Source organism: Mandrillus leucophaeus, unplaced genomic scaffold (genome assembly GCF_000951045.1).
Source record: "Mandrillus leucophaeus isolate KB7577 unplaced genomic scaffold, Mleu.le_1.0 Scaffold269, whole genome shotgun sequence".
Taxonomy (NCBI): Eukaryota; Metazoa; Chordata; class Mammalia; order Primates; family Cercopithecidae; genus Mandrillus; species Mandrillus leucophaeus.
Genome location: NW_012102798.1, coordinates 3,749,999 through 3,770,604, shown reverse-complemented (window position 1 = coordinate 3,770,604; position 20,606 = coordinate 3,749,999). Strand labels below are relative to the sequence as shown.

Here is a 20,606-nt window from a genome sequence, read left to right as displayed (position 1 = left end):
ACAAAGCAAATAAAGGAAAGCAAAACAAAAGAACAGCAAGACAAGCACAAGGGCTCCCTAGGGCTCCTCTAGCTTGTGGGATGGGTGTGGGTGTGAGCCTGTGAGAGTGTATGTGAAAGTGTGTGTGTTCCAGATGTACATGAGAGTCACGTGTGTGTGTTTGTGGGGATGGTGGTGAGGCGGGTAGGCAGACTTGGAGGTTTTCAGGGTTAGGGCTGGGCAAACGTGCCTCTGACTCAGAGGAGGAATCTCAGTTTCTTTTGGTGGGGAGAGGAGAATTAAACTTTTGTAAAACAACCTCATGCCTGATTCCTCTAAAGGGGGGTAGGAAGGAGAGTGTCATAACACAGAGAGTGTTAATGGCTGCTATTTTAACAATCTAAACTCACTGCCCCAGGGCGCCAGTAGAAACTAAACAGTCTTATTGCAAAGGGTGCATTAAAAAAAATCAAATAAATAGCTGAAGGCGCACTCACATTGAACTTGTGCCCAATTCAGTGTCAATCAACAAGTTTCCATTGAATTCTGGACAAGCCAACTCCTCTTCCAAAGAGAACACAGAAAACATTGTAAGTTCAGTTTGGGGGCAGCTGGATGATCTTATGTATCCTGTCCTGTTTTTTTTTCCCCCTTTTTGCTTCTTCCTTCCTTCTCCGGCTAGGACTTTTGTTCCCTAATTCAGATCCTCTCAAGTTAATTCCTTTCTAATGCATCTCCCTGGCTCTGGCCCTAGTGCTGTGGCTCTTCTATTTTATATTCCTATACATGAGGACAGACCAGCTGATCTGGGCCTCAAGACAGGTCCACATCATTTGTAAAACACCTGCCATATGTTCTATGAGTAGAGATGGAGAAAGTACCCAAATATATACAGTATAATGCTATGACTCCACTTGGGAACATGAACATTCTGATAAGCCAACACGCTGAAAAATTATATTATCCCAGTGATAGAATGTGTCCTAGGTACATACTTGAAACTAGTCAGACATAGCCACTAAGTCTTAGTGTAAAATCTTCATCTCCATCTTGGTAGTAAGCATGTTCCTCCTCCTCCAGACTGAACTCTGGCCCTGCATTCTAAAATAATACCAACAATACCTTGCATTTATTGAGGGTATACTACGGGCAGGGCACTATGCTAACTCCTTTAGATATCTTAATTCAGTTAATCCTCACAACAGTCCTTTGAGATAGGAACTATAATTGTCCCGTTTCTCTCTCTCTCTCTCATTCACACACACACACACACACACACACACACACACAAATACATACCACACAGTGTCACCTAATCCAACATACACGCTCACCTACATGCTTACATACACTTACACTTACATCAAGTGTGTGTAAACTGAACAAAGCTCCTCTGCCCTATCTCCATAGTGCTCAGTTCTTCCAGGTTCTCTGCCCAAAGACTCTCCCACTGACATCTGGAATTCTATCCTTAGTTAATTCTTATAGTTAAGCTAAGACCTTTCTGCTGGAAGGAGTCTCATCAGCTGCCTATGTAAGTGGCTGGGAGAGAGGTGAGGATGTGAGGGACTGCAAGAGAGGAAAGGGGGTGCAAAAAGACATCCAAGAACACTAAAGACAAACTGCACCTCCTCCCTACTTTTGCAGTGGGCTGGCTCTGCAAAATAATGTCTACCCACAGGATGTACAAGGTCCTTTGAGACTGGGCCTCCATCAATCTGACCTTTCCAGCCTCCTCCCTCCTACACAGACCATACTCAACTGCAGTCATGGATCCCACACATGCCTCTGCACGTGCCCTCCCCACCTCCCTCTTCTACATCTGGCAAAGTGCCATTCACCTGTCAGAACCCAGCTCAAATGTCCACTCCCCTCTGGGACTGTGCCTGACTCCTGGCTCTTGTAGAGTACCTGTCTTCTCCCCTCTCTGCCTACGTAGCCCTTGTCCACACTTCTACCAGAGTACTCATCACATTACATTTTAATAATCTTGTTATGCGTGTCTCCTCCACTAGACTGTGAACTCCTCGAGGAAGGAACTCTGAAACCTCAGCACCAACATGGGATCTGTCTCAAAGCTTATACTCTGTAAACTTTTGTGAAATGAATATGAGTGAGTGAGTGAATGAATGAATGAGTGGACCTACACCACCAACTTCTGGTTAGGAAGAGACTCCTTTCCCTAGGCTTCTCTGACTAAGGCTGCTGTCCAGTATTTCTCAATAGAGCCACCACTGGAATTTTGTGTGGGACACTTCTTCCATGCACTGTGTTCCTACTTATTGTGGAACATTTTGCATCTCTTGTTGCTGCCCACTAAATGCCAATGACATCCTCCCATTACTGTGATGAACAAAACAGTCCTCAGACATTTCTAAAGCCCTGGAGAAGTTGGTGGGGGCAGAAGGGGTGTGTGTGTGTGTGCTGATCCTCCCTGGTTTGGAAGTAACACTACAGCAATGGCTCATTTCCCTGATCCCAGTGGTCTGAGAGGCCCCCTGCAGTAGGGGCACACTGTGCTCCTGCAAGAGGCGCCAGATGACAGCCTCTAGCAAGAGCACGAATTAGCAGAAGGTAGGAACCAAACAGGAATAAGGCAGCCTAATCAACACATAATGGTGAATCTTGCACTCTCTTTTTATGATTTAGGAGGGAGGAGGTATCAGTTCTAGTCCTCCCCCAGAAAAATCCCTCTCAATTTTTCAAGGCAGTCCAGAGATTTTTACCTTGTTTCTGAGTGCATTCACAACACTACCTTATGTTTCTGTTAAGAGCTCACTCAGCTTTGAGAATATCAGCATTATTGTGCAGCATACTCATACAGGCACCTCTGGAAATCTAATCAGAAGGAAATAGAAAGGTAAGGCAGAGGTGATGCCATTAGTTTAATACCTTTTGCCTGACAGTCATTAAACCTGTTACTTGTTTCCTTTAGACTCCCCTCATCTTTTCCCTGAGGCTGGAGACACATGGTCAATGCCTGGTTATGAGGCTGCTATCATTGGGATCTAGAGGAACACGTACCAAAATGCTATGGTTTCAGGCTTTGCCCATATTGCAGATATGCCCAGATGAAATCTGCGGACCTAAGATTTAAATACCTTCTTTTCACTGCTGAGCACTGCCTTGCTTATATATACCTCCTTACACTTTTCAAAGCAATTTCCCGTATCAACTTTCTCGTTTGCTGTCAATGCAAACTTTAAGAGAAGTCAGGAATTATCATCTCATTTTACAAGCTGAGAAAATAGGTACAAAGAGGTTAATCAGCTCTGTGAACGTCCCACAGTGAACTGGAAGGAGAGCAGAGCTAGGCCCCATCTCTTTACTAGCCCCCCTGCCTTCCTCCCCCCATGATAACACAATACAACCTCACTTTGAGGGAGGGCAGGCATACCCCACAGGTCCAAAGCCCTCCTTCCTTCCCAAAGGTGGTCCTGACCAGCCTGACTTCCTGGAAGCCAAACATGCCCTCTGGTCCTCTGGTCAGTGATAAAAGCCTGGAGCCAGATGACTTCATCCAGATGCCGATATAGTGTGCACTCTACAACTTGGAAATCAATGCCCACTTACTAATTCCAAGAGCCCACTTAAAGGACAAGGAACACACCTTTCTCTAGGTTTTGGTACTTCTCTTCTTTGTGACAAAAAACCCCCAAAAACCAAAAAGCAAAACACATACACACACACAAAAGCCAAACATCAAGAAGACCAAAACAATGCAAACAAGTAGACAAATATAACAACCCCCCAAACTGCCATATGCACATAAAAATCCTATGCTTGGTTGTAATCTTGCAAGGTCTTCCGGTACTTTTGCCTCCAATCAGAACTATCAGGAACAAATGAAAATGTAATCCCACTTTATATTATACTGGAAATATAACTTACATACCTAAAACATAAATGTAGAGTTGTACTGATGCTTTCAAAGCAAACACCCATGTGACTACCACATGGATCAAGAAAGAGTGCATTGCCAGCACCCCAGAAGCACCCCCCAATGGAAGTCAACTCATCACCATGCTGACTATTGTGATAATTATTCACTTTCTATTGTAGTTTTATCACATTTATGCACATCCATAAACAATATAGTTTACTTTTGCCTATTTTGAACTTGATATTAATGGAATCATATTGCATGCGTTTGTGCATTTATGTGTGTCTTGTGTTTACTCAGCATTGAGTTTGAGCTATTAATATATTGACTATAAAATGACTTCATTCCCCTTATTTATGCCCAGAACTACTTTTTTGTGCCTAAGTTTCTTATACTGAAGCTCACTTCTACTCTTTCTTCCCCTTTGGAGGTGGAAGGAGAAAGCTGATCAGCCTCCTCTAAGACCCATTTATGTTTCTGAAACTTAGTGAAGGCCGGTCTTTCTTTCACCAGTTTCAGTAATTACAGTTTTCCTTCAACATCAACTCATAGGTTTCATACTCTAATCCTTTAATAATCTTTCTAATAAAGCTATGTTGAATGGCTCCAGACAAAATTTCCCTCAGAAAGCAATGTCAGAGGAGGCCCTTTTGGAAAAGTACTTCTCCAGATAAAAAGAAACACGGGTACTGTTCTATTCCTATGGATTTCTCCAAAAGCAGATGACAAAACTTGCCAGTAATCACCTCCTAATAGATGACACTCTTGAAGTTCCCTGGGGAATGTTAATAAGGAATACATCTTTCGAAACCTAGCATTTCACACAGGCAGCAATGCTAGTTACTGCTTGTCATGCCTGTCATTTTCAAAGACAGTGTGGTCTCTGGAGTCTTCCAGAAAAAATGTGCTTTGAAAAAAACATTTGCTAGATTCCTCTAAGACACCTTAGTTGTCTCCTGACTTTACTTCCTCATCTCTACCACCAGCCTCTTCTCAAATTTCTTCTCTCTCTTCCCCATTTAAAAAAGAAACACACTACATCCTGGACGAACCTTAAAGATATTATGGTAAGCAAAAAACATACACCACAAGAGGATAAATACAGCATAATGCCATTCATATGAGGTACTGAGAGTAGCCAAATTCATAGAGACAGGAAGTAGCAAGTGGAGAGTTAGTGTTTAACGGGTACAGAGTTTCAGTTTGGGGAGACGAAAATGTTCTGGAGATGGATGGTGGTGATGGTTGTGCAACAGTGTGAAGGTACTTAATGTTACTGAACTGTACACACAAAAATGGTTAAAATGGTAAATTTTATGTTATGGATATTTTAGCACAAGAAAATAATCACAAATTAAACAAAAAAGAGAATGAAAATAAAAAAGGAAGGAATGAGGGAAGGAAAGAAGGGAAACAAAGAAAGAAAACAAGGAAGAAAGCATGCCACATTTCCTTGCCCTCTCCTTCTCAATATCCATTTCTCTCCTATTAAAATAATAAATGAATATTCTATATAAAAGGTATGATGGTGAGTGTGGACTCTGATTTGGCCTTAGATCCCTGAGGGCACAATCTTGTGAATGTGGAGAAATCAAAACGGGATGAATTTATTGAAGAAAAGAGAAAGAGCTTGTGGGGATACTTACATTATCTTCATGTTCCAAAAAACAACCTCAACTCCCAAGTTTGATGTATTTCTCTGTCTTCCCAATTAAACTAAAATCCAAACAGCCTTCTTCCTCCCCCTCCTGCAGACAGCTTTGATTTAGCCCTTTATTGAGAGATATAGTACATATATTTCTTAGCCTATCTCCAATTCTGGGAGTATTACCCTAACTATACATATATTTGCTGAACCACTTCCCAGTTTCTGTGTCTTAGAGTGTATGTGGCAAAGACAAAAGACAACACATCAAGACATTTATAAAATAGACTACTTTGATGGCCAAAAATGGAGTCCTGTGAGGAGACGGATTTTGGAACAGATTTCAGTAACTGTCACCCTAAGTCTGCCAGTTCCTAAAATCTCTTTTAGGGAATAGCTGATAGTATAAAATTCTAAATACAAAAATCAGACAAAAATCATTCTAATAAAGACAACTGCTTATCTTAGTGGCTGCAAATAATCTGGCAAACCTTTTGGGTTATAGTCATTTCGCGTCCAAAACCCTGAAGCGAAACTCTTTGGCTCTAGGCAACAGATAGCAAGGATATTTGGCTACTTTGAGAACATATTGGTTTTAAATGAACAACTCTAAAGTGAAAAACTTGAGAGCTGGCAACTCATCCTAGAAACCACTGTGTCCTCTGCCACAAATAAAGAACTTATCCTCAATACTACTGGTGTTCTGCAGGACTTCGGGGTAGGTACAGCTTGACTCCCTAGACCCTTCCTTCAACAGGCCCCTATCCCTTTGTAACTCTTCAGGTGCCCAGCTGAGCTTAGCGGCCTCGGGATCTTCCCCTACAACACCTGCCTCCTCTTTCTACAATCAAATTCTGCTTTCTAAATCCTGTGTTCAGATGAAATTAAAAATGATTAATAAGAGTTAAGTTACTACCTTCAAATATTGGTGAATTTATCAGGACAAGGCCTAAATTTAAAACATTAAGCTGTAATGACAATTTCAGGTGTCAGGCAACTTGGCAGGGAAGTGGGGGTGGGCTTGGGCAAAGCTGATCTGATGGCTGGACAGGTCTCAGAATCACAGGTCACAGGAAATCAAGGTAATAATTGCTTCTTCTGCTTACTGAAGAAGAAAACAGGCCCTGGTTCAAGGGTCAATCCTGCAATTCAGATGAAAGCCCACCACAGGATATTTTGCTAATTCTTTCCTTAAAGTACCCTAGATGTGACTCTTATTTCAAACTAAGTTAAAAACAGACTAAGCTGAAAACGCTGATTTTATTTCAAACTATGTTGATTGCTTTTCCCTTTGAGAGTTTCATTTGTTTATCAGCAGAAATTCCTGGGCTAATTCCGAGAAATGCCATTCATTTCTCGCCAACAACAAGTCATGAACAATGGGCGGGGTAGAGGGGGAAGCTCCCTACGGAGGGTCTTGCTTTCTGGACATGACAGCCAAGGACTCTGAATGTGGAAGATGGCAGAGGAGGCAGCCTTTGGGTGGGAGCTCTGGGAAAGCAGAGGGGCAGGCCAGATGGCACATTGTGCACATGTTACTGCAGGGTTGGTCCTGGGGAAATGTCACACGAGGAAAATGTGTTTCCAGAGTGTCTATGTGCTCCATTATCAGTGAAACGATGTTGTCATGTTGCCCACAGCCCTCTGGAGATCCCACTGCTGCAAGATCTTACCCAGAACGGCTTTCTGTGGGCAGTTCTCTTGACCTCTTTTCTCAAAACCTCCCCTGGGCCCTATTACTGTAGTGCAGTCCTCAATCCGACTGCATTAGAATTAACTGCAATGCTTGTGTGAAATGCGTGATACCCATTGCAGCCTAAATGATTCAGGATTTTTGGTGTAGGGTCTGGGAGTCTGCATTTTATCAAATCTCCCAAGGTGATCCTTGAGCACGTTAAAATTTGAGTAGTACTAGTTTAGGGTCTTGGGCTAAAATTGCCTACTACCCTAATAAACTTCTCCAATAGCTTATTGCTATAACATAAATTACTCCTAGAAATTGAATGGCAAAATACAACACTTCTCGAAGCACATAATAAAGAACCCTAATTCTGCAAAGTGCCTCCAAAAGATAGGTCCTATGGCTGAATAAGTTTAGACAATATTGCATCCCATATACCTCTCTGGTAGATTCATAATGTGTACTAATGTATCAAGGCTCTGTCATATAAATAGACAACAAGTATATAAAAATGCTCAACATCACTAATCACCAGGAAAATACAAATCAAAGCCACAATGAGGTATCATCTCAGCCCAGTTAGAATGGTTATGTTCAAAAAGACAAAACATAATAGATTCTAGTGAGGATGTGGAGAAAAGGGAACTCATATGCTGTTGGTGGGAATGTAAATCAGTACAGCTACTATGGAAAACAGTATGGAGGTTTCTTTAAGAAGCACAAATAAAACTACTATATGATCCAGCAATCCTACTACTGGGTATATATCCAAAAAAAAAGGGAAATCAGTATATCAAAGGGATAGTTATATCCCTATGTTTATTGCAGCACTACACACAATAGCAAGATATGGAATCAACGTAAGTTTCCACCAACAGAAGTACAGATAAAGAAAATGTGGTATACATACACAATGGAGTAGTATTCAGTCATAAAAAAGAAAGAAATCCTGTCATTCACAGCAACGTGAATGAGTCTTGAAAATACTAACTTAAGCAAAATAAGTCAGGAACAGTAAGATAAACACTGCATGTTCTCACTCATATGTGGAAGCTAAAAAAGTTGATCTCATAGAAACAGAAAGTAGAATAGTGGTTACTAGAGGCTGGGAAGGGTAGCAGAAAGAGGAGGATAGGGAGAGGTTGGTTAAATGATACACAATAACAGCCAGAAGAGAGGATTTTGAAAGTTCACAGCACAAAGAAATGATAAATGTTTGAAGTGATGGATATGCTAATACTCTGATTTGATCACTACACACTGTAGGTATCAAAATATCCCTATGTTTTGTACTCCATAAATTTGTACAATTATTATGTGTCAATTAAAAAATAAAAAACTTATTCCTCTTAAATTATAAATGTGTGTATATGTCTGTGTGTGTGTGTGTGTATATGTGACTCTGAGAAGTCTTACATTGAAAATCACATGTTGAACTTTTTCTAATTCAGAAACTCAAATTTATTTTACCATACAAATGTTTTCCCTAGTAAACTCAATTACCATCCCACAAAATTATGTTCTCTGGAGCAAATTTTGGGAAACACTATCTTAACCCTGGAAAACTATTATAATGGTGGCAGTTTCTTGCATATAGAAAGCAAATGGAAGATTTATTTGGGACCAATGGGCCTCTTGATATCCCTCAATGTGGTATCGCCTTCTTTACTTTTGTGTGAGGCTAGCTTTAGTTAATGTTCACTGAAAGAAACAGAAGTTAAGAGTTCTGCTCTATCATAATGGAAGGCCATAATGTGCCTAAAAGCCTTGTTCTTACATGACATAAGGGTTCTAGCATACCAAAAGGAAATCACATTCTTTTTAAAAAGAAATTAAATTCCCAGAGTTTACCAGAGACAAAGATCACCTCATCTGGTAAAGGTAAACTGACTGCTACTTTTTTTTTTTTTTTTTTTTTTGAGACGGAGTCTCACTCTGTTGCCAGGCTAGAATGCAGTGGCATGATCTTGGCTCACCACAACCTCCACTTCCTGGGTTCAAGCGATCCTCCTGCCTCAGCCTCCCGAGTACCTGGGACTACAGGCACGCACCACCACACCCAGCTAATTTTTTGTATTTTAAGTAGAGATGGAATTTCGCCATGTTGACCAGGATGGTCTCAATCTCTTGACCTTGTGATCCTCCCGCCTCGGCCTCCCATAGTGCTGGGATTACAGGCGTGAGCCAGCGCGCCCAGTGAATGCTACTTTCTTGAAGAAGGTTTTAACCCCTTGTACTGTGTCAAGTGTCCAAGGACCAATGGTATAAGAAAAATAGTGGAAATAAGGCATAGAAGATAGTTAAAGGGGTTTAAGAGAACAGTCAGTATGGACATGGAAGGTCTAGTGATCAAAAGTGAACATCTCCTTTGGCAACCCCTCAGTAACCTAAAATAGTAATAATAATAATAAAGCAAAATATCTGCTCTCCAGACACCAACATTTCAGAATCCTTAGGCTTTTGGATAACTCTGGACCCATAAAGATATATATATATATACACACGTGTGTGTGTATATATATATACGTGTGTGTGTGTATATATATACATATATATAATTATTATGTGTAATATATATACCAATCTTTTGCAGGCAAAGGAGTGGACCCTGATTGATCATCTTGCACATTACAGCTATTGTAGTCACCTTACTAAGGAAAACAATATGTGAATTGACTGTTACTGTTAACAAGGAATTGATCTTTTTTGATAAAATCCAAGACACAAATGAATATAGAATTCAGAAGAGAATAGAAGAGAGAAGAGAACAATGAAGATCAGATATGGATGGTGGCAACAGCAGCAAATCAGCAGCAACCATGGGGATGGCTGGCAGTAGGTACTCAAAGAAATGAACTAAAAGAAGATGGGGCAACCTTAAAATTTAAGAGTGATTCCTCAATAAATTAAAGACAAAATTACCATAAGATCCAGAATTTCCACTCCTAGGTATATACACAATAATTGAAAACATATGCCACACAAAAACTTGTATATAAATGTCCATAGCAGCATTATTCACAATGGCCAAAAGGTGGAAACAACCCAAATGACTACCAACAGATGAATGGATAACGAAAGTGATCTATTCATAATAATGAAAGATTATTCAGCCCTAAAAAGAAAAGTCATACTGATACATGCTACAACATGGGTAAACCTTGAAAACACTATGCTAAGTGAATGAAACCAGATGCAAAAGGCCACAAATTGTATGATTCCACTTATGCAAAACATCCAGAATAGGCAAATCCATAGAGAAGTAGATTCATGGCTACCAGGGGCTAGGAAAAAAGGGGAATGGAGAGTGACTGTGTAATAGGTTTCCTTTTGGGGTGGTGAAAAATTTCAGAAACTAAATTAGCGGTAAATGTTCTTACCACTTGTACAATATTGTAAATGTTCTTAATGCCACAGAATTATTCACTAAAATGATACATTTTATGTTGTGCATATTTTACCACAATAAAAAAATAAATAAATCTCTCTTTTGAACCTTTGCCCTAGATAAAAACTGGAGGAAACACAAAAGGCCTGTCTACTTGGTTACTGTAACAGTGGAAGTCACAGATATAGACAGACATAGTCATAGACCTAGACTCTAGATTCCTTTTTAATATAAATGCATGGATGGGAGAAAGGGGGAACACAAGGGCAGATAGGTCAGTGATTAAAGACAAAAAAAGCAAATTCAGAGTAGACAAGTGATTTTCAACTCTTACTCTAAACTTGTCTAAAGTCAAATGCCATGTATCTACCTCATCTTACACAGTCTGCACTATAGTGTGGATTTGTGTAACACAAGTGGTTCATATGTGAGTGCTAAATAAGGGAATGAAGTTGGTATAAAATAGAAATTGCATTAGTTCATATATGATTACCCAGCAAATTAATATTTTACACTACCAAGTGACTGCAGCTAAAAGCCAAGTACACTAACTCAACTGAAATCAGCAAGCCATTTGCCCTACATTCTTCCTCTTGCCTCAGTTGGGCCACATGCTCTGTCTTATAAGTGCTTATTACATGATTCTCCCTGATCTTTGAGCAATTTACTGTTGTCTCTATAACTCAGCAGCTTCAATTCTTCCTTAAACACCCTTCCTTCAAGCTAATGTTACCATTTTAAAAGGTGAATTCTAGAAGTCCATATTTACTGTAATATTTTATTAGAAATGTAAGATGCCTTTTTAAACTGTGTTAGTATTTCATTAGTACAGTTGCTTTGTTAGTATTCTGGTTACAAAGCTGCATACGTTTTGAGTGGTTTTCTCCAATGCTACTTTTTCCTTAAGCCCTGTTATTTTTCAGTGTACAATTTTGTAGAATGTGAGGATTTTCAGATATGTGCATATCATATTGTGGCAGAAATACCTGTGTTGGCTAGCTCACTCACAACCCAACCATTGTTGAAAGAGAAATGATACAGGGCTTCCCACATTCTCCTTATGGGAACACACACTATAGTGCAACACTGGTAAGGTCTTTTCCCTCACCTACCTTGAATATCTAAGATTGGGTTGTCTCTCTTGGCAAAACCACACTGTCACTATTCCTATTAAAACCATTCATAGTGCCAAACTTTTTCACCTAGCCAAAAGGAAACACTGTGGATTAGGTCTCTGCTAACCAGATCAAATCAGTTATTTTGGCAATTTTATAAGAGCTCTTTAATAACACAGGAATGCTGGAATACTTCCAGGAAAACCCAAATTTATTAATTCTGAACAGCAAATTCTCAGTGGAATGACCATTTTAAAAAGCCCTCTTAGATAATACGATTTAGACTCCTGATCACTATAAAAGTCTTCTTTTTGTAATAAAATTCTCTGTGCATATATATAATAAATATATGATGAAATATATATATTTTATACACACACACACACACACATATTATGAAAATAAGTCATGTTGTTTTACTTTCCCTTCCAGCATTACCACTTCATTCCCCCAAAAGAGAAGATAGGGAATTTAATTCCTACAAATCTCTAAAATCTCTTAATTATCAGGGACTCCACAGAGTCCTGCTTAGAGACCAGGATGAATTTAATGACATTCATGAGTCCTATGCAGTCTTGACTTTTCCATTAAGAATGTTCCAGCCTCCATGTAGCCTCTTTGGGCCCAGTAGAGCACTGTGGTATGTGACTAAGACTTGACCTCTGCCAAGACTTGGACAAGTGCTGATGAAAATAGTTTTATTTGCTCTTTGTGGGAATCAGCATAGATTTCTCTCTGGTATTTCTGGAAGAGCTGCCTGCATACTATGATTTCCACGGTTTAGCAGGAGCTGTAGGAGACAATTTCAAATATAGGTGGGATCCTTGGAAATTTTAGAGGTAGAGTTTAGAAAGCAAGAGCCATGGGAAATATATAAACAAATGAAATGAGATGACTCCCCTGTCTCCTTCAATGGAAACTAAGCTCTAAGCATGATAGGTAGGACACTTCCACTGAGTCTGTTACTACCTAGGCAAAAGCTCCTCTAAGTCAATACTGCTATAGGACAGTATGTAAAGCCAATATCTGGAGTATATGGTTTGCTTGTTTGTCTTCTCCTTTTTATACAGAGCTTATTCATCATCTTGGCTTTAAATATTTTCTTCTTAAATGGGGACATTTTCATCACAGTGCCTTCCATTGGGTTAAGACAGAAAACCAGAGCCCTTTTCTTTGACCAAACATTTCTGTGACCCTGAAGGCATGAGTTTCCTCATGCCTAATAATCACTGGGGTGGAAGGAACACAGAGGAGTCATCACATCCATTGCCCTGTCTCAAAGCACGACTGTGCCAACTCTATCTCAGATGGGTGGGTACCTTTTTATTTCTAGAAATATTAAGTAAAGAGACTAAAATTCTCCTTAGTCATTTATTCTAGGATTTAACAGCCATGGTGTTCCAAAGTTCTTCCTTTTGTAAAGCTCCATTCCTCTCTGCTATGATTTAAAGCTATTTACTCTTGCTTTATCTTCAGTAGGAAGAAAGAATAGCTGGTTGCATTTTGGTTCAATATGGCAAAGACAGCACATGAGAAATCTCCCTGTTATTTTCAAAACAAAGAGAGATGAAATGTGGAACTAGAAAAATAAATAAATAAAATGTGGAAACTGTAAAATCATATTCAGAAACATAAAAAAACTCTTTGTGGAATAAAATAGAGGAGTAAAGTACAGCAATAAAGTGGGAGCCAAAGCCATATGGTCCATCAGCAGCTGGGACTGAATATGGGTAGTTTGGATCCAAATGGCTGAGGAGAAACTGCAGCTTGCAAGTGGCTTCCCATGCGAAGTTGGGGACTAGGGTCATAGTACTCACACGTAAACAGGGGCTGACATAGCTCTCCCCATTCAGTGTTCCCTAAAAAACACTGATTGTCCAAGGTAGGCAGTTGTAGATGAGGTCTCTGTCCATGATCATTATCAGAGACTAGTAGTGCACAAGAAAACAGAGGTAGAAATAGACCATTCGGGCATGAGGCAGCCCAAACCGAGTCATTAATATATGACCTGGTTTAGAGCAAAGTGAACTATAAAGCCTGCAACAACCATCCCACAAGGAAGGGCTCATGCAAGAAAAAACAAAAACAAAAACAAACAAACAAAAACACCCATGGATAATGAGCTTTGAAAGAAAAAGTAGAAAACCAAGGAAAATTCAGGACTGAGAAAAGCTGTCAAGAAACCCAGCAAAGGTGACAATTCACATCTAAAAATATTTAGATATTTGAACAATCTGAAATGGACTTCAAATAAACATTTAAATATTTTAAAGAGGTAAAAAAGAGAATAAGATCCCCCAAAACAATAACAGGTTATAAGTTAGCATCATGTAGATGTCTTTTTAAATAACTTGAAAACCTGAGGGGAAACAAGGTTATTGAAAATAAACAAGGAAACAAACAAACCCCAACAGATGGCCTAAATAGTATGCATGGAAAGAATTCATGAATTGGAGAATAGACTTGAAGTAATATATCATTTTAGGGAGAATATCAGGAGGGAAAATTAAAGGAGACATAAAGGATAAATTAAATGAGATGCAATAATATACAACAAAGACAAGTTTGAGAATGAGAAAAAATAAGAAGGTGAAGAGATAATTTTCAAAAAACTGACTAAAAATTGATGAGAAATTTGACTCCTTTGGCTGAAAAAATCATCTGCTGAGCAGGTTGAAGAGAATAATCAAACTTACACATCCCATTGTGTGTATCAATGAAAAGAAGAAAGTTTTAAAAGCTAGAAGGAAAAAACAAAAACAAAAAACAGAAGAACCCACAAAAGAACTACAAATAGCAGAATTCTTAACCACAAACAAATAAACAAGCAAACAAAAAAGCCAACAAACCATTTAGTAGTATCTTCAAAGTGCTGAGGGGAGATGAACATGCACATATAATTTCATACCCAGCCAAATTATCATTCAAGAATGATTGCAAAGTAAATACTTTTTTGGTATATAAGGACTAGGGAATTTTAGGACTATTACCCACAGAAAGAGCTGTTAAAGGTTATAGTTAACAAGAAGAAAAATGAACTTATGGAGAAGTGAGCTGCAAGAGCAAGAAGGAAAAGAAAAGGAATAGTTTATTTCTATCCTCCATACCATAAAATGAGCTTTTTAAGTCTTAACGATAATGGTGTTTATTTCTTTCAATGTTCTCACCTCTGGAATTTTTGAGCTCAGTTCTTTTAACACTTTATTTTTCTCTCAAAATAACTGCTAGCTTAAACTCTCCCTTTTTCTCAATACTTGCCTCCTGTTAGGCATCTGGGGTAGGTGCAGCCATATTCTATTCTATGTTCTTTTGCCGTATGCTCTGGGTCTGGGTCATGCCTCAACCTTCTTCCCAGGGAAGACCAATCTTTACACAGAAGTTTAGATAAGTTCCTATGACATTAGACCACTTTTGGAGACTTCTGGGGAATAAAAAGTTTTTATAAGGCTATCTGGCAGGTTAACAAAAAAAAAAAAAAAAAAAAGCTCTCCAGAGTGGCAACTTTATCAGAAACATTGTTTCCATTTACCAGAGCACCCCCACCCCCACACCCCGCTGCCCATACCACATTTTTGCAATCCAGTTTAGGAAGAAGAAGCAAATAAACACATACAGAAACAGTAAGCCTCGCTTTGGGACTTATTCCAAAAAAACCCCAGCAACTTTTAGGTTGGTCATATGCCCAGTCACTCTCTGACATCTTAAAGCATATACTATCAGCACCAACACTCACAATTTAAAAACCTGTGATATGGCATGATCTGCCATCTGGAAATAAATCACTTTTGTTCATTAGGGTGTATTTACTGATGCAGGAAAATATATATTATAAAGGTGGTGACAAAAAGAGTTTGGGTGTTTCTTCTCCATTAAAAAAAAAAAAAATCCTCCACTCTTGGAACATTTCAGTTGACTGGGTTTTCATTGAACCCCATTCCCAGCCTTATTCCTAAGATTTTTTGCCCTGATACATTTGGTTTCTCTCTTATAAGTTCTGGAAGTTCCTCACCACTTAAAAAGCACCATGTATACCTTAGCTAGGGTAGTGGTTCTTCGTGAACACCCCTTTGGGACTGACAATAAAGCTGCGGATGTTCTCTAAAGGAATTTACACATATACATAGTTACATCAAAAACTGCAAGCAATTTTAAAGGGTTCTTTGACCCTCAAAAGCCCACCCAGGAACCCTAGTTCAAGAATTTCCACCCTAAAGAGAAATAGAATCAACTTACAGGATGATAAGACTTGTACTTGACAGATCCCAAGAGTGTCAAGTAGCTTTTTCTAGGACTGCCATTGGGCCCACAGGCATTCTCTGAATTATTCCACACACTTTTGGGGTCGGAATCAGGCCCCAGTCAGACGTGAACAAAGTGTCATTGAGAGAGCCCCTGCCTCAGACAAATATCCTAGTTGCAAATCGTGAAAGTAGACATCCTAACAGCCTTGTGAAAAATCTCTGCCTGGCTGCCCCTTAGAATTACTCTTAACAATGTGTACATAATAACTGTGCAGTCTGGAGGAGGTGACTATTCAGCAGGCAGGCAGCTTTATACTGTCATAAACCTCACTGGGTCAGCTCCTTTGATTTATGAACGGCCCCCTCATAATTTAGAAGCTATGCTCGGATGCAATTCCAGCACTAATTGCATAAGACACATGCCGCCATGCTGCAACTCTCCTGGTGCCTGCTGCCCATGGCAGGAAGAGGCTGCTTACAGCAGAAAATCTCTGGGCCACAATTTCCATCTCCGATTGACACCCACCTTTAAATGATTAAAATGCCAATAAAAATCTGTTACTGGGTACCCAATAACTTATTAGAGCCTAGAATGTACCCCATTTGGGCTATAAAATGTATTTAGAGGCCAGTTTGGACTGCCTAAAGTTTCCTATTGTTATCTGTCTGGAAGTTTCCCTTCTGGGGAATTATGGAGATGAGATGAGTTGGGTGAAGAGGGAAGATGGAGAACCACAGCTAGGAAAGAAAGAGACAAACTGCTTTACCTGGGCAGCGAGGGCAGCACAGATGAGGAATATGCACAGGAGAAAGGCAATGAACATTTGGACATCTGACTCGGCTGCAAAGCACATTCCCATTCTGAAAAAGAGAAGGCAATGAGAAAAAATAAATGTCTTTCAAAGGTCGCTGGGATCAAGCCAGTTTGGGAAACAGTCATGCAGGGACTCACCCAGGCAGTGAATAATGCATTCCCAATAAGCTGAATGCATTCAACATTTTCTTTCCTTTTCTCATCACCAGGACCTCTCCTGGGTTGGTTGATAGTTTACTGGCATATTTTTCTAAGGCTGAGATCACCACTCCTCCAATTTTCAAAGCTTCCCATTAATTGTGACAGGCTTCTTCTGGCCTGGCTCTATGGCATTTCTACCATTCCCCAGCTCTAGCTGCATGTCTTTTCCAAGAACCTACTCTGATTTCATAATCACCTGTCCAATAACATGAAAGACACAATGAGCAATGGGTCCCCTGAGCTGCTACCCAGCCCTGGGCAAGGAGGCATCCCTAGCAGATGGATCCTGGATTCCATATAACTCTGCCTTGGCCCAGTGGGCCGAGTGATTCTTCTCATTTCCTTTTTAGCCAAAATTCTTCTGAGAACAAGCTAGAGTTTGGAATTTAGCTGATTAGGTAGTATGCCTGGGTGGGGCAACTGCGTCCCTGCCTGATCTACAATTCCAAGATCCCTCGCTCTGACAGCTCACAATCATTTCTAGAACAAAGATATACTCTGGAAATAAATTTTTCATTTACATTTACCATCCATAAATCATTTGCAGCAAGGGCTACTTGTATTTGTCAGGCTGTCGTGGGGGAATAAAGTAGTGAAGAGGACATAGAAATAGAAGATGCCTTGTGCTTGAGCTGTTGGCATTGGGATCAATCATTTTAACATTTTGACTGCCTTGCAGACAGCGAAGCCTCAGCTCCCAATGGTTAGCTGTCCATCTTCAATGTGTCGCGTCAAGAATCCGACAAAATCAGGCCATCTCAGGCAGTTAATCAATCCCCAAATGATCTATTTAATACATGCCCTAACCATTTAAAGAGGCAGGCTTCTTTTATCCAAATTGTAATTGCCTTATCACAACCTTTTCCTTTTCTTGTGTACTTTCTAGAATAATTTTTTTGGAGTGTTGCATTTGGCAACACACAGAAGCTCCTCATGTATCACACTTCTCAGAGGCAGGTGGTATAATCTTGAATTGAGATCACTGAAGCACATCAGAAACCACATCTCCCAGCTGAGGTCTAAATGGAATCCTCCTTAATGCTACATACTGAATTCTGTTCTAGAGTTAATAGATTAATAATAATAATGATGATGATAACCACAATGATAAGGACAGCAATGATGACAATCACAGCTGTTAACATTTCTTGAATGTTTACCATGACTAAGCATTGTTTTAAATGATTTAAATGGATTTGTAAATTTAATCCGTTCCAGAACCCTATGAAATGGTAATATCACTATCCCATTTATAAAAAGAGGAAGATGAACGAATATCACTGAGGTCAGGTAACTTGTGCAGTGGCTCATAAGTGGCAGAGGCAGGGTTGGAAACTTGGTCTGTCTTTGTTCTAGAACCTCATAGCCTCTTAATACTGCCTGATGTTACCTGATAATTATGTTTCCACATGCTCAAAATTCTGACAGCCCAAAATTATGTTCAAATGGTAAATGAATCAGGCTGCAAGTGATTGTTTCTGCTCTAGCTGGGCATGAGGGAAGAGGTGCAGTCCTTAAACAAGGTCTCAAGTAAGAAGCTGGTCTTGAAGATCCATTGTGTAAGTTCAGAATTCTCAATGCCTAGTACAAGGTCTCCCTTTCCAATTTGCCTAGTGCACCACTTCTCTACCAGGGGTGATTTTTGCTCCCCAGGCAACTTGGCCAGGTCTGGAGACATTTTTGGTTATTATGATTGGGGATGGTGCTCTTGTCATCCAATGGGTAGAGGCCAGGGATACCGCTTAACATCCTACAATGCGCAGGACAGCCCCCAACCAAATATCTATAGTGCAGACAACAAGAAACTCTAGCCTAACATATGATGGTAGAGGTTTGTTCAGAAAGATGGACCAGAGCTATGCTCCTGGGTCAAGACCATGGGAAGAAGATGAAACAACCTGCTTTACCTATTGCAAAGATGGCACTCAAGCCATGCAAAATCCTTTCTAAATGACTGGACAGGAGCCAAGGCTAAGCCAAGGGAACTCTAATCCTTAAGAGGTACAGGCCAAGGTTTCACAAACTCAGTCTTAATTACAGTTATTGGCTGAGACAACATAAAATCCACTCTCCCAATGAACCAGTTTATAATTTGTCCTAATATTTTCCCTAAAGGTCAGCCTTAAAATAATTTTCAAAAACTACTTTGTCTTACAATCTAAACATTCTATTGAGCTTTCACCTCCACTCCCACTATCAGGCTCTTCTGCCTTCTGCAACCATGCCCTATATCATTAGGCTAAGAGATCATAAATATCTGTCCATAGCAAATACTCAGAGAACCCATAAAAATCAAGCCAAAAAGCAAGAGAGGACAGAAGACAGAAAATGTTTATTTTTCCTTGCAATCTTCTTCTTACTTTCTTCTTTTATTTTATGAGATAGGGTCTTGGTCTGTCAACCACGCTGGAATGCAGTGGTGCAAACTCGATTCACTTCAGCCTAGAAGTCCCAAGCTCAAGTGATCCTCCCACCTCAGCCTCCCAACTAGCTGGGACAACAGGCATGTGCCACCACACCCAGCTAATTTTTGTACTTTTTGTAGAGAACGGGTTTTGCCATATTACCCATGCTGGTCTCGAACTCCTGGACTGAAGTGATCCACATGCCTCAGCCTCCCAAAGTGCTGGGATTATAGGCATGAGACAGAGCAACCAGTCTGCTTCTTTACTTTCTTTCAGGATTGTATCACCCACAGTGCCTGGCCATTTGGGCACTGAAGGCCTCTCTGCATGCTGAGAAGCAAACTGGGAAATCACATGTCATGAGAGATTGTACCTCTGAGCAGATGCAGTTCACGCAGTAAACCAACCCATAAGGTTCCAGGTAAGGATGCCATCTCTCACCCACTCTGTACTTCTTGTCTTGAAACATGCAATATGTCTCTGAATCTGTGAAGAAGGAGATGGAGAATATGCCTGTTAGGAAACATCAACCAAGTCACAAAATTCAAAAGCAATCACAAGTTCCACCCATTTTATTACACATCAAGGGAAGAGGCATAGTGAGTATTTATATAATTCCTATTAGGGGATTAGTGTTATATATACTTCACTCACTGGATCCTCACCACAATGACCCATAAGGTAGACATTGCTATTAGTCTCATTTTAAAGATAAGGAAAATCAAGAGTCATATAACCAGTAAGAAGCCGAGATGGGACTCAAACCCAGGTTTGTCTGACAACGATGTACAAAATCTTTTTAAATTTTATTTTATTTTTCCATAAGTTATTGTGGTACAGGTGGTATTTGGTTACATCAGTAAGTTCTTTAGTGGTGATGTGTGAGATCTTGGTGCACCCATCACCCTAGCAGTACACACTGCACCATATTTGTTGTCTTTTATCTCTCGTCTCCCTCCCACTCTTCCTCGCAAATGCCCAAAGTCCACTGTATCATTCTCATGCCTTTGCATCCTCATAGCTTAGCTCCCACATATCAGTGAGATCATATGATGTTTGGTTGGCCATTTCTGAGTTACTTCACTTACAATAATAGTCTCCAATCTCATCCAGGTCATTGCAAATGTTGTTAATTCATTCCTTTTTATGGATGAGTAGTATTCCATCATATATATATGTTCAGTAGAAACATATATATATATATACTGACTCTATATATATAAGAAATATATATATATAAGAAAAAAATATATA

General features: G+C 39.8%; 1 protein-coding gene across 5 annotated transcripts in view; it reads right to left on the bottom strand.

Annotated features, from left to right (window-relative positions):
• The window catches only part of CHRDL1 (chordin-like 1), a 121,655-nt gene that overhangs the window by 69,041 nt on the left and 32,008 nt on the right, over positions 1-20,606 (bottom strand). For all 5 annotated transcript variants that reach the window (XM_011984507.1, XM_011984509.1, XM_011984506.1 and 2 more), the window contains exons 3-4: positions 19,726-19,838; positions 16,700-16,793 (exon numbers count right to left, since the gene is read on the bottom strand). In XM_011984507.1, the coding sequence (XP_011839897.1) occupies positions 16,700-16,793; positions 19,726-19,838 (207 nt within the window). The remainder of the gene's footprint in view (positions 1-16,699; positions 16,794-19,725; positions 19,839-20,606) is intronic.